At 53.6% G+C, this 26,675-nt stretch overlaps 1 protein-coding gene across 2 annotated transcripts in view; it reads right to left on the reverse strand.

Moving 5' to 3' along the window:
- The window catches only part of SNX27 (sorting nexin 27), a 33,764-nt gene that overhangs the window by 1,847 nt on the left and 5,242 nt on the right, over nt 1-26,675 (reverse strand). The window contains exons 2-12 of one of the 2 annotated variants that reach the window (XM_059832197.1): nt 19,021-19,252; nt 15,716-15,908; nt 14,338-14,402; nt 13,390-13,494; nt 12,183-12,261; nt 9,914-10,077; nt 8,584-8,673; nt 5,897-6,046; nt 5,461-5,589; nt 5,153-5,212; nt 3,212-3,274 (exon numbers count right to left, since the gene is read on the reverse strand). In XM_059832197.1, coding sequence (XP_059688180.1) covers nt 3,212-3,274; nt 5,153-5,212; nt 5,461-5,589; nt 5,897-6,046; nt 8,584-8,673; nt 9,914-10,077; nt 12,183-12,261; nt 13,390-13,494; nt 14,338-14,402; nt 15,716-15,908; nt 19,021-19,252 — 1,330 coding nt within the window. The remainder of the gene's footprint in view (nt 1-3,211; nt 3,275-5,152; nt 5,213-5,460; nt 5,590-5,896; nt 6,047-8,583; nt 8,674-9,913; nt 10,078-12,182; nt 12,262-13,389; nt 13,495-14,337; nt 14,403-15,715; nt 15,909-19,020; nt 19,253-26,675) is intronic. The other variant, XM_059832199.1, reaches the window with a different exon arrangement.

The following is a 26,675-nucleotide window of genomic DNA, read 5'->3' on the forward strand; positions in this document are numbered from 1 at the left end:
GAAGCTCGAGCAGGAGATTAAAGGAGGGCAGGAAGGAGGCCAGGAGCAGCCCTGGGAGTTGCACGGATCGCCCCAGGAAGCCCCATTCTCTCCCGGCTCCACAAGCATCCCTCCCTCTAGAAAAGGGCCAGAGGCTGCAAATAACCCAAATTATGCTTGCAAGAGCTAACCCACACCGAGCAGCAGCTCAGCTGTTGCAAAACGAGGACGGAGCTGTTTCCCCATGTCCCCCCTGCCCCGGCTTGGTCACAGGGTCACTGGTGACTGCCCTCCGCCCCGTGGCACGGTCTCCCTCCCACGACTTCACCTACAAGGTCCGAGCCATCCCAACGTCCCCAAACAGAGCTTGTCACCTGCAGCAAGCCAGCCTCATCCTCCATGGAGCTGTGCACACCTCAGCCCCCTCCTGAGAAGGGACACAGCGGGAGCCACCGTGTCCTCGTAGTGCCCGGAGCGAGCAGCGGGACCGCAAGGGTCCGACAAAGAGCCGGGCTTTTATTTCTCGGCAAGACGACAGATCAGCTAAACCTCAAACCTGCTCCTCCTGGGCGCACCCAGCGTTATCAGCCAGCATCTGTGGTTTGGGAGGCAAGTCAGCAGTTTACTTTACAGATACACTTAGTGCTCTGTATCTGCCAAATTCCATCCATCTTTTTATTTTACGCTGGGGAGAGAAAATTACAAAGTGACTGGTCAGAAATACTCCTGATCCAGAATCAACCTTCCCTCCCCTAACGCTGGCAATGGGATGGGCAGGAATAGGCAGCACTGGGGGGATGCGCCGTGCCCCAAAGGGAGTTTTGGGGGTGGTGGGAGCTGCGGGGGTGATCCACGGAGCACAGCCCCAGGGAGACAGGAGCTGCAGCCAAGGGCTTCGCTCGTTATACCAAGTGAAATCATGCAGACGTATATAAATTGAATGGGAGAAAAATCTATTTCCCTGGCAGGGAAGTAATGGGATGTTTAGTACTGAGGAACAACCGATTTAAGAGAGAAGGAAAAGCAATTCCCCTGGTTTCCATTTCCAGATCCATTATCGCAGCCCCAGGAAGAGACGTCACAGGCTGCGGGGAACAGGCGATGCTCAGCAAGCGCTGCGAGCTGCTCCTTCATGAGCCTTCGAGCAGCGGCCCCGGCAGGAAGCAGAACCGAGCCCGGTGCAACCCACAGCCGGTTCCTGCGCCCGCAGGAGCCGGGCTGGCACATGAGCTGTGGCCACTCGGCTCCTTTCAGTGCCCATGGCTCAATCGGTGCCGGGGCTGCAGCAAGGCGGGGGGCCTGGGGAGGGGAGACGTGATGGCAAGGGGGCTCGTTGCAGGTTTTGCTGCATGCAAAGGCTGCAGCGTGAAGCCCAGAGCCTGGTTCAGCGCTCGCTCCTTGGCACGGCTGTGCCGATTGCCACAAATCCTCCCAGGGAGGTCTGCCGCCCTCACCGCCACCGCCTCCTCCTCCCTGGAGGGAAACCGGTTCACTTGCTGCTGGGGATAAGCGAGGGACAAGTTTTAAGCAGTCCCTGGGAGCCAGCAGCTCCGGGCACAGCTCTTCCGCTGCCCCCAGCTCTCCCGCCTCACCCAGCAGCTCTCCTGCTCCAGCCCACTGCCGAACGAGGCCGTTTAATTTCCAGAGACGGACAATCCTCGGTCCCTTCCTGGGGGCTCACCCTGAGCGATGAGGAGGGGAGCAGAGTGCCAGGACGGCTAAGGCGAGCTGCGGCTGCTGCAGAGCCGCCCCATTCACCTGCGAGCAGCACGAGCGAATCCCTCTCGGTGTCTTCAGGCTTTGTAGAGAAGACATCAAACGCCTGCTTTTAAGTTTGAAGGGGCAACACGGGAACACACGCATGACTGTGCACACAAAGCCGTTGCCTGTTCTTCCTCAAATGCGCCCCATGCAGCACACGCTCAGTGTTTTGGGACTAGAGGGTTTACCCCAGCGCGATCGCGGGGAGCGTTATCGTGCAGGATCTGTTTGGCAGAGGAAGTATTACACAGGGCGGGAGGCTCCCACACCCCCGCGTTTCACGGCTCTTTCCTGAACGGGTGACACATCCCACACCGTCTGCTACAGCTTTCTGTTCAGTCAGACAGGGGCTCTTGCCCTCTTTGATGTCCAACGCTTTCTAGCCAACACAACACAACTCCTACCCGAGAGAAGCGCCTACCAGTACCGCTGGGGTTAACAACTTTCAGCCTCACTACACACAACTGCACTTTCTCTCTTACAAGTTAAATAACCTGCAGCTATTTCCGATGCCTGAGCAAAGAAGTAAAATTGGAAGCGGGAGTACGGCAAAGCGCTGGGTCCACGGCGGCAGAACGGCACGTCTGCATCCCTGCAGAGGATGCTACAAGCCGGCGGCTTGCAGAGAGGCATCTGCAGAGGCTGCAGCTCCTGACACACACCACCACACCTGGGCATGACAGCCTTAGATGACTCTCTGCAAGCCTTGTCCGTGCCTACGCTACAGCAAAGGTGCTGGGATAAAAGCCTACGAGGGGATATCTTAGAGACAGGCAGGCAACATCCACGGATGCTTCCCGGTACATCCTGAAGCAATTTAAAGTGTTTAGCTTTAAATCCTGTCTGGGCTGAATGCGAAAACGGCCGGGCAGAGAGCAGCAGCAGGAGGAGAGGCATGCATCTAGAAGGTGCTACAACACAAGTGGTTTTGCTCCCCACTATTAAAGCAGCACTGCGAATGGCATTTGTCAATCTCTAAAGGTCTTTGCTCCACCACTGCAGAACAACAAAAGAGAAAAACCACACGCCACCAGCCTGCGGCTTGCAGGATCAAGTCTTTGGTCCTTTAAAAGAAGAGAAGAGCCAAAGCATTTGTCTCCTCTACAACTGCGCCCTTTCCCTCTCCTCCGGGGAGGCGAAGGGGGCCGTGGCTCAGATCTCAGCCATCAGCTGCAGCGTCATATTCCGGGTCATCCACAGATTGGCAGAGTCCAGGAGACAGGCAAGTCAGGACCACGTGTTTCTACCGCCAGGGAAGAGGCCTTTAAGCGCAAAGCCATCTCTATCCCATGAAAAGCAGCAGTGGGGTGTTTTACTTTGCGGGTTCCCTCCAAGGAGAAGCCACTATGAAAGGACACTGTCCTACGCTAACAGGAACTGGAGCGGAGAAGCAGGAGAGTCACTACATCCGCAGCAGAGCAGCCAGACTGGCTCAGAGAGCACAGATGCTGTTTGTTTTCAGCCCAATTACCTTGCTGCACATATTGTCTTTACTGCAGTTCTTGTTATCCTTGTCTGTTGCTTCCTCCTCCACCTTTACAAGGGAAAAAAATAAAAAGGGTATAAATAAAAAAGCAGAGCCGGGGGGGACAGGAGGAGACTGAACAGCTGGTGTTGAAGCAGATGGGAGAGCATCAGGACAGGATCCGGGGTGCTCCATGGACATCGGGAGCTATGGAGGAGCTGGGATTCAGAGAATAAGCCAGGCAACCCACTCGGGCAGCTTCTACTTGATGAAACAAAATGAGAGCCACAAAGATTTGTTCCTATGACGGACAGATATGTCACCCCCAGCTGGGACACAAACCCCAGAGCAGAGTTCCTCGCTCTGCACATGGTGCACGGGGAGCGTTTGGTGCTTTACGAAGCCGAACCGCGTAACCACACGCTATCGAGCCTCTCAGCCTCCCTCCTACAAGGCTCAGGGCCGGGACAAAGTGGGTCTGGGCTCCGGGGGGGCTGCTGACCACTGTTCCTGGAATCATCCACTGGATAAACGGGTTGATCTGGGACTCCATGGACTCTGGAGCACAGGTCTCCTTGCCCCTGCCTGCCTGCCAGTCTCTGGTCACTCGCGGGAGGTTCAGCTTCCACCCCTCAAACTAAACCAAGCCAAGAATCCCATGTTCTTATCTCCTGGAAAACTAATTCCAGATTTATACTCCTCCATCCCATTGTTACATCCTCCAGTGAGCACAGCTGCTGTGGTCCAGACCCTGCGCTCTCTGCACGTCTCCAACATGCCTCCCACACCCAGCGCGGTGCCAACCCTGGATCCCAGCCACACCGAGGATAAGCACCAACACCCTTGCCGCGGGCAGGCAGGAAACTTCCAGGTGAGGAAAGAGGGAGGCATCTCTCCCATTTAGGAGCAGGCAGCTGCAGGGCAGATTTTCCTGGATCACCATTTCAGACTTGCCACACTTAAGCCCTATTTTAGGTACACAAATCCATCACCTGGCAGAAACAAGCCATCAGCGGAAACTGGAGGGCTGATGCCAACAGCACTGATCAGATCAAGGGCAACAAGAGAGGATCCAACCTCCAACAGTTGCTAATCTCTGACCCCGCGAGGGAGAGCAACATCTCCGGGACAGCAGAGACACGGGATGGTGATTTGGTAGCCGCACCCAGGGCGAACCCGGGCCAGAGACCCCACGGCCGGCCGAGAAAGCTGACTGCACATGGCTTTTCTAGCTGCTCTCTGCCTCCTCCCCGCAAGCGAAGGTGATGGGAGCAGTCTCTGGGGAACAACAGATGTGGGGCAACCCCACGGAGGAGCAATCAGACAGACGCAAGGTGATAAAATGTCTCCCTCAAGTGGGAGGGGAGGACAGGGGAAGCACAGCAGCGGGGTTGAAGGCGGGGGGCTGGCTCGTGCACATCTCCCCGCCCGGGGCTCAGAGCCAGGTCTAAGCGCAGCTTTGACAGGAGAAGGCTGAGGAGGCACCTTAGGCTGGGTTCAGAAAAAAAACCCCAAACCTCTCTGTACTTCTCAGCAGCTTTTTGCCAGAGGTTCTCACAACCCTTTCTGAATAATTCAGCAACCTGCATAATCTCTCCAGAGGACGGAGGTTTTGCCATCTGCACTCGACAGCAGACGCTGGGGAGCGACCGGCCGCAGTCGCGCAGCCTGGGAACTGGTTATCCTGGTCAGTCATGCCTGCGTGAGGCTTTCCCAGCATCGGGAGTTCCTTGCTCCAGCTGCAGCATGAAGCACCCTCCACCTACAGAGCCCAGACCTTTGAAAGGCCATCAATCTACCCCCGCGCTCCCTAGAGACCCGGTATCACGGCTCTAAGTGTCTGATTACTCCCCATACAAGCTGCTGTTGAGGACCAGGCAGAAACGCTCGCCACTAAAAGCCTCCTGTAAAAGCTGAAGCCGATTCCCTGCAGTTATGGGTTCTTACCTCCTTCCTCCACTTGAGCTCGCAGAAAACCCGTTCGAAGCACTCGTGCATGTAGTTGAACTGCAAAGAGAAAGCAGGAATCTCTCAGAGCAGCCCCAGACAGCCGCCCTGGCTTCCAGCCGGAGGGAGCCCGGCAGCGGTTGCCCGCCCAGCGCTCCCCGTGCTGCGGGCTCCTCCTGGTGGCCACGGCCCCTGCGTCTCCATCCACCCCAAAAGCTGGAGCACAGCGTGTTCCTCCAGCTTCTAGGGGGAAAACAAGCAGGTTTGGGCTTTTCCTGAGCAAATCTGCAAAGAAAGGGGGTACTTACATAGGGGGTGAAGATTTTAACCCATCGGGGTTTCTTCTCTCCTCGTGCGTATTCAAAACAAAATGCCATTCCCTCTTCGTCCGTGTCCCACCGCTGCATTTCATCCCATTCGAATGCTATTACCTGGTTCTGAAGGAAGAGGAAGCCCAGGTGAGTCCAGAGCCCAGCAGACTCCCAGAACAGGGAGGTTTAAGGCAGATCAGGTGGCAAAAGAGAAGCCACTCGAAGGGGGAACGAGGATGCCTCGGACAGCCTTGCTGCAGAGACGGGTATGAGCTGAGGAAGCAGCAGTGGAAACACATGCTAACACCCACAGAGCATCCCGATAAACCCCTGCGCTCCCAACCACTGCGAAATCCCTCAGCAGCACCCCCGAGCTTTGGGGACACGGTGCCGGTGGAGGCCAGGGGCTGAGTCTTGGCAGAAACCCTCTTACCTCCAGCTGGCCCTCCTCTGTGCAGGCATGGAGTTTAAAGTGCTTAATGCTGATGGCTGTGATCACATGTCCCTTCCGCCGAGAGTCACAGGAGCAATGGGGGAAGATGATCTCGTTGTAACCCTCGCACGTCCGTAACATGTTTAAATACTGCGGAGAGAAAGCCACAGGCGTTACCCTGCTGGGACGAGGGGAAGGGGACCCCTACACCCTCCTGCTTCTCACCTAGTGCTAATCACCCCCTTGGAAATCCCTGGCTTCACCCCAGCCTGGGGAGGCCAGATCCCCTCCAAAGGAAACTGAAAACCCACAGGCAGCAGGGCTGTGCTAGAGGAAGGAAGGAGACCCCTCTAACTGCTCGATTCCCCTCCCCAAAACGTGGATCCATCCAGGTACAGACATGCACAGAGCTCTTCGTGGCCTCGAACACCAAAAGCCCTTTCCAGGAGAGCTGGTGCAGCCAGAGCTGCCGACCAGCACAACTGTGCTCCCCCGGGAAGGGTAGGGATCCGAGCAAACAGCTAAAGCAGCCCCAGGACTGAAAGCACGGCTCTCACTAGAGCCATCCTCCTGATCGTTACAGGCTGAAGGAGAGACCAGAGAAAGAGGTTGTCAGGCAGATGTGGAATCCAGGTTTCTCAGAGTCCGTTGATGCAAAGGCTACAACTCTTGAAGAGGTCCAAAGAGGTATTTGGGCTCTTCCTTTGTTCCTGAGTGTAACCCGGACAAAGCAGCGCTGTGAGGACACCGGAGAAGCGCAGGGAGCTCAGAGTCCCAGCTCAGGGCGTGGGAGAAGCCAGGAGCTCCCCCAGGGGCCAGTGCTCCAGAGTCCTGCAACCTCTCATTGCAGGAGAAAGGTTTACGCAGGGCAGAACTACAACAAAGTCTGAAGTGACTTTTTAACCAAGGAACAAGGCACATCCAGACGGGAGGAAGGGGCCAAATTCTCAAGCATTGTGCTCCAGGCAGGACCCATAACAACATGGGGGGAGGTAGAGGATGAAGCGCTTTGACTTCATAGGCTCTTTGGGACACAGACGCCGTCTTCTTGACCTCCGGCTAGACCAGGGCCCTACTGCACCTGGTGTATGTCTCTGTGTGTGTATACGTACATGTACGCTGGGATATACCCTTTCCAAAGATTCAGATCTTTCTTTAGTCATTAGAAAGCCAGCGAGAGGAGCAGAAACAAAAAAGCCATGAGATAACCCACAGGAGGAAGCGTCTATTTACTGATCCTTATCATTAGTTAACAATTAACCACTTTCTTCCTGGCTTAGCATTTCAGGTGACCCTTCCGGGTCCACCCCAAGGCAGTCCCCCAGCAGGGACCCCTGAGAAGTACCGCAGTCAAAGGGCTTTGAGGAGAGGCCCGACCAAGACCAGCCAAGCTGGAGAAGGGGATCCCAAGGCCACTGCTCTTCGAGAGCAGCCAAGCTGGCCACGAGAACGCAGGCGGGGTGCAGCGAGTCGAGAACGCAGGCGGGGTGCAGCGAGTCGAGAACGCAGGCGGGGTGCAGCGAGTCGAGAACGCAGGCGGGGTGCAGCGAGTCGAGAACGCAGGCGGGGTGCAGCGAGTCGAGAACGCAGGCGGGGTGCAGCGAGTCGAGAACGCAGGCGGGGTGCAGCGAGTCGAGAACGCAGGCGGGGTGCAGCGAGTCAGGGAAAGGGCAGCCAGGGAAAGGGCAGCCGTGTTCACTGGTACCAGAAGCCCCAAGCAACCCAGGAAGTTATTTACAAGTCAGATTCTTCTACTGTTTGATCTTCAAGCCAAGCTTGAGTCTGGCAGATGAGCTCAGGGCATCCCCTTCACTCCCTCAGTCCAAGCCAGGCAGGCTCATCGAGTCATACCGAGCCCCCAAGCATTTGCTGGGCAAAGTGATAAGAGGCAGAAAATCCCTGACCAGACAGCGAGCTCTGACACAGGATTTGCAATCCAGGAAGACTTCTGCCAGACAAAAAAAAGAAACTAAGGCACAGAGGGGGCAGCAACTCGCATTATGAGCGGGCCAGGACTCTCCCCTCCCTTGGCTAGCCCAACACCACCATCTCAGAGGCAGTCTGAGGCAGAAAGAGACCTTTGCCTCTCAATTACTAGGAAGAAACAGCCATGCCCAAAGGGCTGCAGGTGAAGGATTGCTACACCACACGTTAAGCACCTCACCTTTCAACACCGGCAATAACCCACAAGGTTTTATCGCTGCCTTGTTTGGAGCCGAGTCAAAGGGTGATCTTGCCAAGGACAAGCCGCTGCTCAAATGCGCCAGGCACGAGGGGTGGTTTTGGCTCATGCAGCGGCCGACCCTCGGGCACAGCCCAGCCCTGCGCCTGGCATTCCTGGGTGTCTGCACGCCCTGCCAATCCCTCCTGCGCTAAGCCCACACCCCCACAGCACTCCATGGTTGCTGCTTTCCAAGAAAGATGTGTTTTTCAAGGCTGAGCGCGTAGAATCATAGAATGGTTTGGGTTGGAAGGGACCTTTGAAGATCACTTAGTCCAACCCTGCTGCACGGGCAGGGACACCTTCCACTACATCAGGTTGCTCAAAGTCCCCTCCAACCTGACCTTGAACACTTCCAGTGCTGGGGCATCCACAACTTCTTGGGGCAACCCGTTCCAGTGTCTCCTTTCCAGAGACAGCATTGCAAACAGGAAGGAAAGCAAACAGGACAGGCAGGATAACTCACCATGACCATCTTTCTCTGCTCACACAGCTTCTGTAACTGGTAGGACTTCTCCTCTGCTTTGATGTAGCCTTTCTTGACATCATCAACAGCCTAAACAGAAAAAGGGAAAGGAAACCCAGGAGGTCAGACTGGAGGATCTCTTCACTGAGTCACAATACTTTGCCTTCCCAGGCTGGCCCCAAGGCTGCTTTGGGCAGCCACCCAAAATCACAGCCCCAGAAGGTGACCAGTGTACCCAGAGAGGCAGAAGGATGGCCAGGCTCAGAGTGGTGGTTCTTCGCGCTTGCTGGCTCCTGCCACGAGCCTCTGACTGCCTTGGGCAGCGTACAGACGCCTAGGTGTCCAGGAGGACTTTGGAAGAACGTCCCCTGGCAAAAAGAGGATGGATCTGGAAATGCTGGTACCTGGAATCCTGCTTTTGCCTTCAGGCACAGGCAAGGACCGGCTGGTACAACCCTTCCACTCCAGACACAGCCATCTCCAGCAGAGCAGCGCTGGCTTTTACCCACTGTTGCTGCTGGAGTGTTGGCATGAAACTGTATTTTTCCTTCAAGACCAAGCAGGTACATGGCCCCTTCCTTTCGCTCCTCAGCTGTGCGCTCCAGGAGGGACTCCTGTCCCTGTCACAGAGCGGCTTGTAAAACTGCCAGCCAGTGAAGAGCCAGTCTAGAAGATCAAAGAATTTGACAACTACTACTTTTATTTCAATTTCTAACAGAGGCTGGTACAGGCCCAGTTCAGAGAGCGTTGGGACAGCATTTTTGGTGGTTGAGACTGCGCAGGATTCGTCTTCCTGAACTTTGCAGTTATCTACCTCTGAGCTGGTCATCCTAGACTGGCGTTATACAGGCAATGGAAGAACATGGCTCTTCTCGGACTCACTTCATCCCAGAGAATCTGCATAAAGTGAAATCACAGGCAGAAACTCCCCCTTTCCTTAGGGTGAACAGGGAGAAGTCTGTTCCCCAGCTGGTCACAGACATCTTCGCTGACACAACACAGAACTGAGGAAAACACATTGACCCAAGGAGCGCAGCCTCCCAGGATCCTTTTAGCTCACTCTGGGAAGGCAACTTCCCTGCAACGAGAGTGGCAGAAGTCCTGCCTCCCAGTCCGATCGTGACTTGGCCACAAGTTCACCACAGCACTGACAATTCACCCAACCATGGACTTCTACTCCTTGAAGTTACCCAAGCAGGGCTGGCCCTCAATTTCACACTCTGTTGCCAGTACACCAAAGGACAGCGGTATTTGGAACAGTTCTGGGAGCCGGGCACTTGTGTTGCCTTAATGCCAGTAAAAAAAAAAATTACAGCTCTTGGGCACCTACCTGATGGAAGAAGTAGGTGACCGCCAGGTCGTTGTCATTGAGAAGAACCTCCTCCTCTGTAGTGAAGAGCCATTTCCGGATGGTCAGGCACGTTCCCGGCACTGCCGAGGTGTAGTTCTGCACGTAGAGTTTGTGGGGGAATTCGTTGGGCGCCAGTTTGCGCACTGGAAAAAGCACCAGACATGGAGGTAAGCACACTGCCACACACAGCATCATCAGCATCATCTGTGACTGGAGCCTGGCTGCCATACAAGTCAACATCGGCAAAGCCCTTTAGCTGAGCCAGCCGGGATCAGGACCCCAGCTCTGCTCCAAGGCCTTTTCTTATCCTCCCTGACAGAATCCAGCTTTTTTCAATACCTACTTCCACAGTGTTGGACGATGCCGGTCCCTCACAATAGCCTCTAGCGCAGGAATTTGCACAAGACTGAACTCCTCTTAAGTCGCTGGAGAGCTCGGCATGGCTCTCAAGCATCACCACAACAGCCTGACTTCATCCCCTGCCACGCACAGGGAAGTCCACCCTGCCTAAGCCTTAGGATCACAGTGTTCTGGACCTATGCACTGTCCCCACGGTGTGGGGGGACTGGAGAAGGACCCCCCCGTCCCGACAGGCTGCCACCAGAGCCTGGACAAAACCTGCTGCATTGCTGAGCTAAGCTAGAGCAGCTGGGCCACCAGCGAGCCCCTGTGTTCAAATCTGCTTTACCCAGCTACGATGGATGAAAAAAGGTGAGTGCCAGTACGTCTCCTTCGTCAGGTAGGGATACAGTTACTATCTTACTGCAGATGGAGCTGATGGTTTCCAGAGACATGTATCCAGATAGGAATAACGGACTGTATCCAGATAGGAATAAATGTGGATGTTCACAGCGAGTGTCCAGAAAGCACAAGGCATAAAGGTTAACTGGAGTTTTTACTTTCCAGCGCAGTTGGAGAAGTGCAGCACTCACAGGAATGAGGAATTAATGTAATAGGTCCAGTTAGAGTCTGGCACCGTAAAAACTTCCTGCATGAGCCTGTGCCAGCGCGCTGCAGCGTCCCATCTCCCAGGAGCAGGTATTCCCACTCGAGGCTCCCCGCACAGCCCTGCCTGGCCTCAGCAATCTCAAAGCAAGCCAACCCTCCAGCCCTGGTCTTCCCTCACTATGTTTGCGTCCTGCTCTGACACACCAGCACCCAGTAACCCTCAAAAAGTGACCAGAAACCCAGTGGCAGAGGCAGTTCTGCGTTGCCAACAGTTTTACAGGAGACTGGTGATCTCGGCTGCCCCAGGGTCAGCATCTGAATGCAAACCCAGCCTGTTTTGTGAGATGAGTCATTTTAGGAGGGTTTTAAGCAGCTAAAAATTGCCCCTGCTCATCAGCCATAATCTTAAGAGCACGAGGAACAGCCCTAGAAATCTCTTCCTGCAAGGCACGGTCTACTGTAACAACAGGATGAGTTTGAGGCACAGAGATGACAACCCAGAAATTAAGGTACCCAGCTGGGAATGAGAAATACACTTGGCTTAAAACCCAGCACAGGGAAAAAATAAAACACAAACCAACCGCTACACCCATTTTGTGGTGTGACCGCGACATTTTGGCCTCTCTACAGCTTCAGCAAACCCAAGGTGAAGCTGGGCGAAACCAGAGACGGCTGCGGCCAGGCATCTGAACAGCAGCCAGGAGACCCCAGCACACGCTAAGCTGGAAGGATGGCAATTACTTAAGTGCCAAAATGATGGCCCAGAATCCCGCAGTCAAGCCTCAAATACCATCAGGATTTAATCATGGAAGGAGAGATGAGAAGCTAAGATGCAGCTTGCAGCACATCCCCCCTCCAGGTCCTGGACATTGACCCACACCTATGTCTGTACAGACCGAGCGTGCCCTCGATCCGCTTTCCTTTCCAGAAAAGGAAAAAACCCATCCCAAGCCACTGCTAGAGCCCCCCTCTCCAGAGACAGCTGCGTTGCAGTGACGCTGCCCACTTTTTCTGAGCTCGCTGGACCCTTTGAACTAAAGTAAAATGCATCTCTCAGTTTAACAAAAAGCCCATCTCCTTGAGCTGCTTAAGAAGGGAAAGTCAAGCGGCAGCGAAAAAAGCCATCAAACTTTGAGGCCTCCTCATTATCAGAGCCTACTGTGCCTGCCCGATTCCTCTCGGGGGCTCCTGATTTTGTGAGTAGAGATAAGACCTAAATGAGAGTGCCACCGGGCTCTGCTAGAGCTGCAGAGCTTTCTCCTCGGTTGCTCGTCAGCACCGAGGGGATTAAAAGACTTACCAAAGGAGTGATTGATCACTTCAAACAAGGCGAAGTAGTTTGCGGTAATACTGTCCATTCCAACTTTCGCAGCCACAGCCTAAGGAGCAACCAAACGGGAAAACGGGGTGAGAAAAACGCGAGCCAGGAGCTGTCCGTCCCCCTCCGGGGCAAGGCTGGCTTCATTCAGGTTATTCCCACGTACTCCCTAACCCGAGGTGTTAGTCACCACGGAAAACCTGAATTTTACTCTTCCAGTAAAACCAGATGTTTTCTTAAGCAAGGGCTTAGACTCTCCTGCTTTCACCTTCCTGTAAACTGCTCTAGATTTTAAGTGTCACCATGGCTGATAATTAGGTCATCTTTTCTTCTGATGCCTCCAGCTTCAGTTCCTAACAGAAGACGCATGCACACCTCCTAGGAGTTTTCTCCAACGACGCTTCAGGTCTGCACGCTAGTACCACAGCCAAAACCTACAGACCTCGGCGGAGGCGATGCGGAATTCAATAGGCTGCGCCCCAAAACACATGAACATACCCCAAATCCGATCTGCAGGACTCAGCCGTGCAGATCTGGAGCTCCCGAGAGCCTGCTCTTTCGCAACCCTCTGGCTCCCTTGCTTGCAGCAACATTTTTAGTTCCCCTTTGAAAAAGGGTCTCCCCTGCATCATCTTATTCCCCCTAATCCATTGACAGCTTCCACTTTTCCTCCTGTGGTGCTGGCTGAAGTCAGTTCTCCTTAGTTTTCCACTTAAAGCACTGGGCCTCCGGCCGCTCGCAAACCTGTAACCTGGCCAGAGGACTCCCCAAAAGGGTCGCTACCCTTAATAGCCGACCTGCTGTCCTGCCACACAGCCACAGAGAGACTCGTGTGTTGGCTGCTGGCAGCTCTTGGATCCAACCCCTCCACCACAGCCACTGCAAGCCATAACACACAATCTGTCTAGTGCTTAGAGCCATCCGCCAGCTTTAGGATATTATCAGTGAAAATTAATTCAGCGATGACTCTGTCCTTGCAGCCAAGCCTGCCAGTGAAAACACTGCTTCAGCACGGCGTAAGGTTAGAGTTTTCTAGCATCCCTGTCCTCTCTGCTACAGCAAAGCAGCGGCACTGATGCCCACCTGCACTTGAGAGGAACAGAGAGAAGCAAGTGGGCACCCACGGGGTCTTGGTTAACGTCCAAATCATGTTAATCTTCCAGTCAGGGTAAAAAAAGAAGTAGCTCACCTGGTACACCTGGTCTGTAGTGCTGTTCTTTTTGACTCTGACTGTCACTGTTGTTATATCCGGTAATGCTACTCGGAGCTCCACGTCCGAGACGCCGTTGTAATTCTGAAGGGGGGGAAGAAGAGAGGACAGAAATTAGCGTCACACGAACTGAGCCCTGAGCCCTATGGACTATTTATTGCCTTGTGCTAGCTAATTAAAACGGTCACTTCTAACGACCAGCTGCTCTGCAAGCCTCAAGAATCCAATTCCAGTCTGCACCAGAGAAATTCTGAAAGAAGGAAGATGTGAGCTCTGTTCTGAGACAGGAAGTTGAGCAAACCGCTTCAGACCACGACGGGGTAGGATTTTCCATTCACGGGTTTGCCAGTGAAGAGCAAGAGAAAGCTCTGGGACACGGCAACTTAATGCACGGCGGAAAGGTTGGAAACAGAACAACAGTTGAAGGGCAAATAGCAACTCACGGCTGCCGCCTGCAACTCAAATCTTGGGAGAAGCAAGTCAGACAGACTGGTATTCAGAGTGCCTGCTGCCTTTCTGGCCAAAGGCTGACGAATACAAACAGCTCACAAATGCAAAGCTACCTGGGCTGCCACCGGCACAGAAACCACCAGGAAAGTCAGTGAATGGGGTGGGTTTTTTTGCTGGGCCCCCCCTTGGCAGAGAGCCAGGGTACGCAGTGAGACCTCGCGGCTGGTTCTGCTCTGCGCACACCTCCCAGAGCAGGAGCAAAGCTGCTCTTACCTACTGCTATGGAGAAAAGGTTTCCTATGCGCAATAACAGACAGCGAACTGCAGTCTTGATTTTTTGCCATGGTTTTCTATTCAACCAACCGAGGCTTTGGCAGGGAACATCTTTGCTCTCTGATCCAGTTTTACCAAGCATTTATGGCCTCTGTAACAGGGAAGGTCACGGCAGAGCTTCAGCGCCATCGCCTACGTGCCTACCTCGTCCGACTCTGACAGGAACTCCTGCATGATGTCGCTCTCCCCAATGACACGTATCGAACATACTGCAGGACAGAGAGCAGAGGTTAGTGGGGTGCCCAGGGGAAGGGGGAGCCCTCCCCTACCGGGACCGGCCCAGAAGTGACGTAGAAATAACAACTGTCTGTTCTGCGGGTGGTGTGAAACAAGGGTGGTATCTCCAGTCTGGAAAAACCTTCTCAAAGCAAGTGCTTTCCAGGCTATCAGGTGTCCTGGCACGAAGACTGATCCAGCCTGAATCCGCTACAATAGCAAGCGAACAGCGGTGTTGAGTAACTCACTGAGATACTCCCCGTGGGTGAAACACAGGCCCCAGGCACACAGCCAACAGGAGGTTTAGACTATACTTAAAAGTGGCCAAGAATTTCATAAATAGTACTTTTGCCTCTAAAAAACAGTTATTCCAGAGGGACTGAAGCTATTTGGGAATTCAGGCCAAGTTCAGCAAACACTTTGGACCCGAACTGTATCATATTGCCTCTAAGATGCAATCAGCCTGCCCCTTCCTCCAGCCAGCTGGTAACGAAGGACAGAGACGAACGAGCTGGGCAAGGCAGGGCTGAGGTATCGGCAGGGTGGGGAAGACCTGACCCACAACCATCTTACGGGAACAGGGGGCTTCACCCCCAGGGGCTGTGTAAGGGAAGAGGCTGTTAACTCACACAAATCAATTGAGCTGCTTCCAGGCAACTAAGAAAATAACACAGCATCACAGGACGAGGGGTCATTGCTCCCCGAATCCCATCTATAGCCCCTCCACTGAAAAATGCGGGGTCAGATCTCCTAGCCAGGCACCCTGATACAGAGACAAGGTTTTGCATCCACTTTTCCATCATCCAAACTCAACCTAAAGGAAACTCCTGCTGCAGGCGTTACAATTCTGATTAAAAAGGATCAGAGCGTTCAGCTGTGAGCAAGCTCAGATCACTACTGGTTGAGCTGAGCCCCCCACCCCCCGACCAGAAAGGCCTCGAACACAACTTTCTCCCTGCTCCACGGCTTCCCTCCTCTTCCTCCTCCCCATGCTCCCGCATCTCCAAGATTACTGGTGAGCAATATGACACTATAAATAAAAGCTCACTGTGCGTTAAAAAACTGATTATACATTTTGTTGTTGGAAGTGCATGCAAGCCGGTAACACACGCATCATTAAGCCGTGGCAAGTCTGAGCTCCCTCTCATCACTTCAGCCATGAAATCCAATCCAGCTACAAACAAGCTTCTTTCCCTCACAGGTAAACAAATACCCGGGAAGTTCTGGACCACCCGTGGAAGGATGTACCCTGAGGATTTGTTTCCCCGCTTGCGAGGAAGGCGGCGTACAGCTCCCAGCTCAGTACCTTTCTCCAGGTACTCCTCCAGCCCTCGCCGCCGGGCGTCCAGCTGCTGCTCCGACAAAGAGAACGGCCACTTCCCTGGGAGACGTGGAAAAGTGAAGTTGGCAAATTCCCGTTTCAGGTTCTGGTGCAGGATGGCAAACTCCCGGTACCGCTTTGAGCAGAGCTGGCGGCCCGCCATGTAAACGTTGTAGACCTGCAGGGAGGAGAAAAGGCTCACTGGGGTGAGAAAAAGCTTTCCAAATCCAAACTGGCACAGCTCTGCCTTCCCGGACCCACAGGTAGCGCAAGACTAAATTAGGAAGGTTTGAGCTAGAATGAGAAACTGAAACGAATAGTTAAATATGCCACTGCCGATCCCTGGAGCTGGGGAATGTCCCAACTACTACCTCCATCCGACAGCAGCAGGATCAGCACGAGTTCAAGGCGCCTTTCTACTCCAAAAGGAGAGGAAAGACACCCAAACCCTTCACAAAAGGCCCCGAGCCCCGATGCAACTGTCACAGCGTTCACCTGGATCATGTCCTGCACACAGGAGGATCCCCGAGATGCACCAAGCCACCACCAGACAGATGCCACAGCAATACCGTGCTGACCACATCAGTTGTTTTTGGCAACAAGAGCCTCGTCACCTTCCAGATGTGCTTGAAACTACTGCTGAATTTCCAGCTTGTTGCAGAATTGAGCCTCACGTTGCAGCCAAAGCTCCAGAGCTTTGGATTCAGATTCACAGCCACTTCCTCCAAGACGCAGAGAAGTCCCAAAGCGAGCAGGAGGCTTGGTTTGTGTCTGGACACAGCCCCTGGCAGCCATCAGGCACCAACCGTGGGGCAGATCCCAGGGGAAAGGCAGCATGGAGTCTTTCAGGAACACCCCACGTTAACTAGTTTCTTCACTATGCGTGCACTCTTCCAGTTTCCATTCTGGACACCGTTAAAGAAATAGGATTCTGGTCCCAAATAGGGGAAACCCAGAGCAGAGCTACAGTCGCAGGACATTTCTCAGCACTGCGATGCTCTTCAGGGAATTCCCTTCCCGTTCATTAACCAGCTGCCTCCATTTTTAAAGCTAATCTGCTCAGTCTCGCAGGCAAGTTAAACAAGCTCTTATCTAGGCATTGCTAATACGCCCTCAGTGATAAGGAGGTCCCAAACAGCAGCGTTACCTTAATTAGCTTCACGCGAGGAAAGGGATGCAGCGAGGAAGAGAGTAGGTTCATGCTTTTTGATGTTGCACAAGGGAAGTGTTTGCAACCACAACCTTTCCTCTTGAGGAGAGGAGCATCACCCTCCACCGTCCTCCCGAAGCCAAAGGGCTGGCAGAGCGCGGAGGTGGAGTCTAGCAAGAGGGATGTGCCGAAGATGCGCCCAGGGTGGCTTCAGCAGCGTTCAGAAGACTCAAAACCCCAATCTGCCCCCCAGATGAGGGCCTGGAGTGGTCCCACCTCACTCACCCTCCAGATACCTGCCTGACAACCTTCACAAGGGGAAAGTGCTCCAACAAAACCACAGCTTTTTTTCTTAAAAAGAAGCACGTCCACCCCTTCCAGCATCACCTCAAGAGAAGGCGCCGGGATGGGGCTAGATCCGAAGAGCAGCAGCTATTGTCAGTCCCGTGAAGAGGCTCCCTTTGACCCCCCTGCACTGTGCTTCTTTAAGAACCTCTGTTTCTAGGGCCCTTCTCCTGCCCCATACGGCACACCTGATCCGACAGCATCCCGCCAGGGCTGGGACAGCAGGGCGCAGGGAAAGCATGCGTTCCCCATGAGGCTGCGGATCCGCAAGGATCCCATCTGTCCCCTTCAGAGACACGTGCGCTGGGGGTGACACGTTGAAGTGACACGCTTTGCGCAGGAGCCCCACTCTTCTGGCAAGCCGAGCGCCGCTGAAGCCTCTCCACCCTTCCTCTCTCACACACACGCTGCTTCTGCAACACTGATGCTGGCTCGCATCTTCCTTGGGAAAATGATTCCATCCTCAGCTGGGAGAGGAAAAAGTGATGAGCCAATTTGTCATGTGTCTCCCGGCACTTCACACTACGACGCAATCGTGTCCCGAGGGCAACCACTCCAGCCAAACCTACCTCCCAGTCTGGGAGGGTGAAGGGAGCCAGCGTACGGCACAAATCTTCCAGTCATAAGTCAAAGCAGCAGCATAACTAAAACACCCGATACTTGCCATCTCGTCCCAAGTCCCTCCGCCTCATCGTTCACCCCCACCGATGGCTGCATAGTTCCCCAGCTCTGGAAAAATGAAGACAGCACACAGAGCAGAAGAAAATGATCTGGACATGGGTAGGACTGTGCTCCTAACAATAAGCAGCTATTTGCAGGGGGAAGAATACTGCCCTTGTGGGAGGCTTCTGTCTCTACCAGTCGCTGACTGAAACTGGGAGCCAGCTGGGGTTCGGCTGCAGGCTCTGCTGACCCTCGCTGCAGCGCAGACCTGAGGCATGCTCCGAGCGGCGGCCAGCAGCGAGATGCCGGGTGCTGGAGGACGGGGCGATCAAGATAACACCCCCCAAGTTTGCAAGCGAAGCATCTGTGAACACTACACAGCCAGGCAAGGAAGCAGAAGAGCTAAGCACAGCCAGGCCGATTGAGGAGGTTAAATACACCCCAAATGTTGCAAGAGGAAACAGTTCTGCAGAGAAGTGTCTTTGTCCAGCCCAGTTTGGGTCCCTCTCCAAACATTTCCTTACCAGCCACAGCCAGCCATCCCTGAGGAGCCAGAAGCAACCTTAAGCCTCAAGCATCCACATCCGGTACTTAGATGACACATTATCGAGGAAAATGACTATTTTCCCAATAAATGCAACAGAAGAGGCAGGGAACCCAAAGGAAAAAGACTCTTTACAGCTATTTCCCCCGACATTCCCTAAAGGGAAAAGAAATTCTGTAGATGGGAAGCTATGCTTCAAGACATCTGCTCCCTTTGCTTTTACATCTATCACAGATGTCCTTAACACTTGGTGTAAAACAGGAGGTACAAATACGAAAGCTTATACGAACAAAATAATAGCCCCCTACTTAATCTTCACAAGAGATCAAGCTATTCCAGATACATTAATAAAAAAGCTTCCCACCACATAGGAAATAGCTGCAGAAGAATAATCAAGCACAGCAAGAGTGAGGACGGGCAACCCTAAATAAGATCGCTTCAAAACCAGTCAATAATAACTTCACGTGCCTCCATCCTGAAGACAAACAGAGCGCCTTGCCACCAACTGTCACTAACAGCAAGGAGCACGCCAGCTCGGGGTGCAGACGCATCCTATCTCCAGAAAACACCCTCCAAGCTGATACTAACCACAAACTTCTCGCCGTTTTGCTCCACATGCTTGTACGTGGGGATGGAGATGGGCACAGCCTGTTTTTCCGTGTAGTCATAGAATGACTGCCCCAAAGAATCATCACTCGGATCGAGATTATCGGCCTCGTGGGGAGGCACGGACAACACCGTCAGAATTAACTCCTTCTCTCCTGCACGAATCAGGTCCACCACTTGCTTGTGTGTTGCTCCTTCGACATTCACCCCATTCCTGCGAAGGAGAAAGCAGAAAAGCCGTAAGCAAGGCAGAGGTGACCGCAGAGCCTTCAGACCACGCCAGGGCCAGCCCAGAGATCCATCACGTATCTGCTTCCCTTGAAAATCCCTCCAGCCTCAACTGCTCTGCTTGCTCTAGTTTCACCCGGGTCTAAACTTCACTGTTTTCCCCTATTCATGATTTCTTGGGTTATTAGTTACTGAATTATGTTTAATGACCACAGACACAGCTAAAGCTTCTTTAGAAGGTTCATGCACCCCCTTGAATATTTAAAACAAGTTTTGCAGTTTGTACCATTGAGAAATGGTACCACATGGCACATTCATACCCAGAAAGGAAGCCTTTTCCCGACAGCTAAAGGCAGATGCAAGGAGACCACAGAACTGGGGAAGAAAACACTGAACGCATCGTACATACTACTCTGCTAGGGCAAAGCCTATCTCCTGATCCTCTATAGCACCAAAACATAAGTGGATTTCCCCAAACGCAAACTGAAGCTTCCAAGTGAACACGAATGAGAAAGCAGGCAAGTAGCACAGGTAAGTGATTTCAGAAGCTGGTGCTCCCATCCACCAAGACACAGCACCCACGAGCACACCTGCTTCGGTGCAACACAAAGGAGACGTGTGTTCGCTTCAGTTATTTCTAGGCAAACTGCTCTGCCTTGCCCCGAACCGCCTGTGAGCACTCCTACATTTCTACTTCCTAAACTGCTCCAACCTGATCACAAGAGCTCGTCCCAATTACACCCCAAGCCCTCCAGGAGCCTCAGGGAAGCTCTGAAGATGCAAGACGAGGACCCAAGACCCTGACCCCAAGACCCCAGGACATACCCATGCCACCTCTAGAGCATTCCCAACATTCCTGCCCTCCCTGCAAGCTCAGTTAACCATCACTTGGCTCTTGCTTTGCCCAGAAGTCATGGGCCATATCTTGGCCAGCTTGGAAAGATGCTTTCAAATCAAGTCATAGGTCCAGCAAAGAGAGCTGTTAGGTTCTCTTCCAAATCTGGAAAAGGACAAGCCTGTTTTTGCTCCTGATTAGAGCTAAATTTAGTAGCAAGTCTCCATAAACTTGCAGTCATCACAAGCGTCTCTGAACAGTTTGGTATCCGAAACATTCCCTGTATAAACAGGAACAGGCAGAGCTGCACCCACCGCATCCCTACCAGTCAGCCTGGCCGGGCTCTCGCAAGGCTGCCGGAAAGCCCGTAGATCATCGGAGATGACAGGTCCCTCTTCACCTCTGCTTCCCGAGCAGCTGCTTGGGACGAGCCTGGAACGAACCAGCCAAGGAGTTTCTCACTGCTGCTGAAGCAACGCCGGCAATCATGCCGCAACCCCAATTTGTCTTCGCTCAGACCTAGGATTTTCTCCACCAGAAAGCCCAGCATCGCCCTTACTCTGCACTGCCAGCTACGGCCGTTACCTGATGCTTCAGAGGAGTGCAAGAGGAAAGCAGCCTGCACTTTCCCAGCCACGAATCCTGACCAGGCAGGGAGAGAAAGGGCTCTCAAATACTCCCTCTGGCAATCAGCTACTCCTTCCCGGAGCCTGGGAACAGACTGTCATCATCTTGCTGCCGAAGATGTAGTGCTGGTCACAGAATCATCCCAGCTTGCCTTAAATCAAGCGTGGGACTTAGCTTTCAATCCCCAGCTCTCAAAGAAAAAGACAGCTCTTACTGCTTCACATTGATCATTTGTTATCAAACTTTTACTTAGAAGAATCGCCCTGGAAAGATCCAATCTCAACTTACAAATCTGGGTGAGAGATCCCAGGCTCTGAACCAAGTTTGAAAAGCCCCAAGCAGTGCTTGTGAGCCAGAGACAGCGCTTGTGCTTTAGCAGGAGTTGGACAAAGAAAGCTTCCCCCAGCTCGGACACTACCCGTGGTCATCAGCCCTCTTAGAGCTCCCGTATCGTTTCAGGGAAGGGATAACGAAGCAACCCTCGGACACAGCCCCTAGGCTCTGTGTGGTAAGAGTGCTCGAAGAGCTGCACATTTTTTTTTTACAGCAATGAGGCTGTTAAGTTCAGGAAGAGGGAAAATCCCCTCCTTTCCAGCCAGCTCTTCCACAGCGCAGGAGCATGGCCTCCAAAGCAGCAAATTTGGTCGCAGAGGGCAGCTCTCGTTACCCAGTCGAGCCATTAGCCACCAATACCGTCACACTAAAGCAACATTTGCCTTTGTTCCACCTGACCGACGCTCACGTGCTGCTCGCTTATCCCAGATCCCTTCCACCTGCCTAGAATAAACCCAGTCTGCAAAGTCCGACAGCACCGCTGCCCACGTATGATTTTTGGTGGATGGGGGTGAAAAGCCCAGACTCCAGTCGTGCAGAGAAGGCTGCCATTTGCCCACACCAGGAGGGACAGCAGGCCATAACGACTCTCCTCTGCGTGTCCTAGTCCTGCCCTGAGAAGAGAAGGACAAAGGCAGGGGAGTTTAGTCACCGTCCCACGCTCAATCTCAAGGCCATCTCCAGCCAGCGACAGGCAGAGCCCCCCCCAGCTGGCAGCAGGGGCTTTCGGCCGCTACGACCCAGGCTGTGGACTGCAGAATGCACTGTTCAGTTTGCAAAAGTCAAGGCTGGTTTTCAGTTACTCAGCCCCGGCTAGGCTGGAACTAGGTCCTCAGCTTAACTTCCCATCAGCAAAGACCTCAGACATGGCGCTTTTCCTTCTGCCAGCAGACCGAGAACAAACACGCTGCCGGCTTCCTCCTCTTCCTCTCCCACACCCTCCTCAGCCCCTGGTGACTTCTGCTGCCACCCGTTTCCTCCCCGAGTCGACACCAAACCCTGGGAGGGGGTGCGGACAGGACCTGGGACTCCTGACAATAAGACTGCAATGCATCATTTCATTCACAAAAAAAGGGTAACACCCACTGCCGGCTCTCCATCGCTCCCAGCAGGTCTTTCTAAGATCAGATGCTGCTTTAATAGCAGCCCTGCTCGCCCCTCCGCTGTGCCAAGCGGTAGGAAGGAGCAGTCAGTATTGCAGGCGCGTGGGGCCGGAGGACTCGCACCTTTGCGATAAAGTAACCATAGCAACTCAGACTGGAATCATCATCGACGAACCGACGAAGAAAGGGAATGGTAAATCATACGACACAGGCAAATCGGGAGAGCTGGCACGGCGAGAGGAGTGCAGATGAACGAGGCGCCGTTTACGCAGCCACGGACCTGCGGGATCCGAATGCACTTTTCTCAAGACGGCGGGACACTCGGGTACTTTTCTCCTCGAGCTTCTGCCTCCATTTGGAGTCAGAAAACAGATCCAGGCATTACCTTTACCCTTCCAGGGGACACACACGGTCCCAGGAGAGGGCTGCCGACATGACCGCAGGGCTGGGTCCCGCCATACCTTACAGAAAGGATGTCCAGATAAAACAGCGGCAGATGACGAATCTGTCCCTCCACGAAGCAGGTTCCGCAGACCGCACATGGTTCTCTTCTGCGTGGGATGGGAAATAGAGGAGACCTCTGCTCATGGTGGAGCAAAATGCTGCAGGATGGAGACCGCAGCTAGGCACATGCAACCCCCAGCCAGGTCTGCCAGATTTCAGCAGGACTCAAAGAGCAATTTCCTCCGACAAATCACTTCTCTCAGCTGTCCACCACCAAACGTGGATGTGGTTAAACCAGGAGCACGAGGTACTGTCACCTTTCGCTGCAGGACGGTGGGTGAGTCCCCTTCCCTCGACACCCGGCTTCCTCTTCACCTCACGGGGATGCGAGCTGCCTCGCAGGAAGGTTACCGCAGGAAAAGCTCTGAAATCGGTGGCTAGAAGCAATGATGGAGCTGTTCAGTGACTGTTGGACTGGGCGATGTGGAGCCTTCTCACGCTGTCCCTCTGGCAGGGGCATCCCCACCCAAACAGGGCTGCAAAGGGGCTCCCAAACGCTCTCGCCTTCCCCCAGGGAGCTGGGAAGAAGCTCTTTTCCTCCCGGTGCTGGTTAAGGTTGGTCTACCTTGATACTCGCCATGACTAAGGGCTCACGTTGGCTGAGCTGAAGACAACATAACCCCAAAGCACTCACTACCACGTTTCTGTCGGCAATCGTCTCCTCGCGGCAGAGGGAACACACGCCCATGCCGCAGTCCACGGTCCAGCACGCTGGCGAAGACGCCTGCCAAGACAGGCCTGGGCTGAGACTCCGGACTGTGACCCGAGGCAGCGGCACGCTTTGCTGCCTGCTGACACCACTGCGAGGTGGCGGGATCAGGAGCTGCCAGCCTCGGCACTCGCCCGTCGGGGCTTGCCTGGTGCTATGGGGGAAGCCAATACCCCTGCTGGGAATTACAGCCGGTTATGCTTAACAAAAGATCTTCAGCCTGTGGTTCGGCAAACTCCTGCTGCAAAAAAATACATGCTGGGGGGCAGAGCAGACCAGTGTTTGTTCGCCGTAATGAATTTAAAAGCCTCTTTGAGACTGAGTTTCCAAAGCACTAGGCCAAAGCTGGTGAGCAGCGGCTGTGGGCTGGCACAGTCCCCTGGCTGGAAGGAAGCTGAGCTGCTGAAGCACCCCACTCGCTCCCCCAAACCTGCTCTCTCTGCCAGCACGGTGCACAAAATGTCTCACTCACCAGCTGTGTTTGAACCTGGGAACACCTATCGGCAAGTGTTCTCGGCAAGAACTGCTGGCAAACACCGGGAGACCCTGAGGGTGAAGCATGCGTTCGACAAAGCAAAACTCCCTATCATGCTGACGCTAACGAGCAAGATCCCCAAGACACAGAGAAGAACATTTCACTTCTCCCATTTGTACACCGAATGACTCATTTTCTGCAAAGACTTCTTAAAATTTCCCAACTATCTGTCTGTCAAGAGATGACAAGGAAATTAACTGCAAGAAAGTCTGCAATAAGCTTCCTGGAGATTAAGACCATGACCTGCCTTTGTGCTTTGTTCAGGCAAAGTACTGATCAAGCCGACAAACCGTCCAAGGAAGAACACCCCAGAAACTACTCAAGTCATCTTTAAGGCTTTGGTTTTTAGCAGACGAACACCTTCAGCCATCGCATGCTATCAGCAGAGCCACCACGGCAAGGCATAGGTCAGAGTCCAGCTCTGCAGCCAAGGCAAGACCAGCAAAACCCGCGTAAAACAAGCACAGCCGTATCCTCTGGCATCGCACCACTCTCCCACCCCAGCGTGACAGAACCAGGCTGGGAAGAGCCTTGCCGGGTAGATGTGACCTCAGAAGTAAGACCGGCAGCAGCTAGTCACACCACAACTTCACGTGTCACCTGTCTCTTAATGGGGACAGTCTGCCAAGTCCCCATCTCCCCCGACCCAGCACTTTGCATCTTCCGGCTCCTGAGGCTTGGCTCAAAACACGTCTGGCTCCAGCTCTGTCCAGGGCTGTACGTTAAGCCCACAAAATTCAACACGTAACCAAGAAGCTCCCTGCGCTCCTGCTTCTTCTGTAACGCACCGGTTGTCATCAATATTCAGCTTCGGGAGAGCTTTTAAGCGTGGTGCTGAGACAACAGCAGCAGTGACAGATTACTCTCTGCTCTGAGAAGGGCCAATGAAGGAAGAAGAGTGCTGAAGATGAGATCCAGCGACAAGGGCAGTCACCACAGGGATCAGCAGCCTCCTCGGGAGAGGCTCTGGAAATAAAGATGAACAGCTAATGAGCTTACTGGACACAGCAGCGTGGGACAGCTTCTCCAGGCTTGCCGTAGCAGCTGCAGAAACAGGCGCTTCATCATCTTCATCCCTCTCCCTTCTCAAATCCAGCTAGTGCCAAACACCAAAACAGCTCCATGTGATGCCACCGACAACGCCTTATGGGGTGCATTTGCAAAGCAGCAGCCACTGCAACGGTGCCGGCTCCCTTCCACCACTCCTCGGGAGAGCGACGTATTCACCCGACCGATCCACAGCAGCTTTAACAGGCCCCGCTCCTTGCGGCTCATCCCAGAGGGGTGTTAAGTTTCTCTGTTCCATGGCACACCCGAGACCATTCAAGCTAAACCGCTTCCCTGACAGGCAGCATGTTTCCCCTGCTCCAGCCCCGGGTTGCTCAGTCCCCAAAGCCAAACGGCCGTCGGCACAAGCCTTCCTCAAACTGAACCATCCCTGGGCTGTTCAGCTGAGGGCGAAGCAGAATTTTCCCATTTCTCATCACCCGAGAGAAGGGAAGCCAGCCTTCCTCTTTTATGGCTGAGCAATCCAGACCGTGTCCAATATTATTCCAAACAGATTAAAAACCCCCAGGAAGACACTAACAAGTGCAATTCCAGTCACCTTTCCTATTTCTCTGATGTGGGAGAGACCAGAAGAAGGTTGGGGTAATTACCATTTTCACAGAAGCCTCTTACAACATTTTAAGGAAGTTTTAACGCCCCTGTGCATATTCACACGCATTGCTCTGGCAAACAGTGCAACTACCATTCACCCGCTCCAATCACGAGAGCAATGATTCCTTGCAAATTAACACTTCTGAAACACCCTGAAAGAAGACAAAGCATGTTAACATTTCAGAAGGTTAAAAACTAAATATTACTGAAAGCAAACAAGTACTGAGCTATTAGTCTTGCTGAAAAAGGAAGAACATTTTGGACACTTCAGAAACCAAATCTGTATCAAATGCACCCTGGAAACTCGGGAGCAGTTAACTGCAATCTGCTTCCACACCAGCAATAGCAGACACGATCTAGGTCAAGGCCTCCTTGGGTTTTCCTTCCTGGAACCATCAGCAAAACCACCCTGAGAAGACCAGAGGCGGACAGGGCTGCTAGACCACAAGCCCCGGTGCTAGCACGGAGCTGGACTTTCAAGCGTAACCTTTTTGACCGACATCAAAGCAATGATTTTTATCTGGTCCTTTTGTAGACCCAGATTCTCCTCCGGCTCAGTTCAAGTTGCTGATGACCAAGTTCAAGCCTGTGACAGCAGCTTTGGTTTCCCAGCCACGCTCTCTCGCAGAGCTCCGAGCAACATCAATGAGCCCCCGAGGACTCTGCAGACCACACGCTGAAAACCACTGTCATGAGACGCTCCTCCAGAGACGTCAGCGAAGAGCCTGGCAGGGTCTCACGCTCCAGCTCTTCAAATCAGCATCCCAGTCCAACTGCAGCCTGGAGTACGGGTGTTCACGGGGCCTCTCAGTGACGTTTCGGTCTGCAGCTCGCATTGTCCAAGCACAGGTTTGAATCCCAGTAAAAGGAAACTCACTCCCTGCCTTATATTTCATCTGTCGCTGCTTCCTCAGTGCTCAGACTGGTGAACAAGGAAGGGAAACGATGGGTACAAAAGAAAGCCACCGCAACACGCTGAGCACCGACATCCAGCACATCCGCAGCAGCTCTTCCCCATCAGGAGCAGGGCGGCCACTTCCACCGAGCCTATGGGGACTGACACGCTTGCTTCGTTACCTTGAGCCGAACAAAGCAGGAGCAGAG

The sequence above is a fragment of the Gavia stellata genome, chromosome 33 (assembly GCF_030936135.1).
Source record: "Gavia stellata isolate bGavSte3 chromosome 33, bGavSte3.hap2, whole genome shotgun sequence".
Taxonomy (NCBI): domain Eukaryota; kingdom Metazoa; phylum Chordata; class Aves; order Gaviiformes; family Gaviidae; genus Gavia; species Gavia stellata.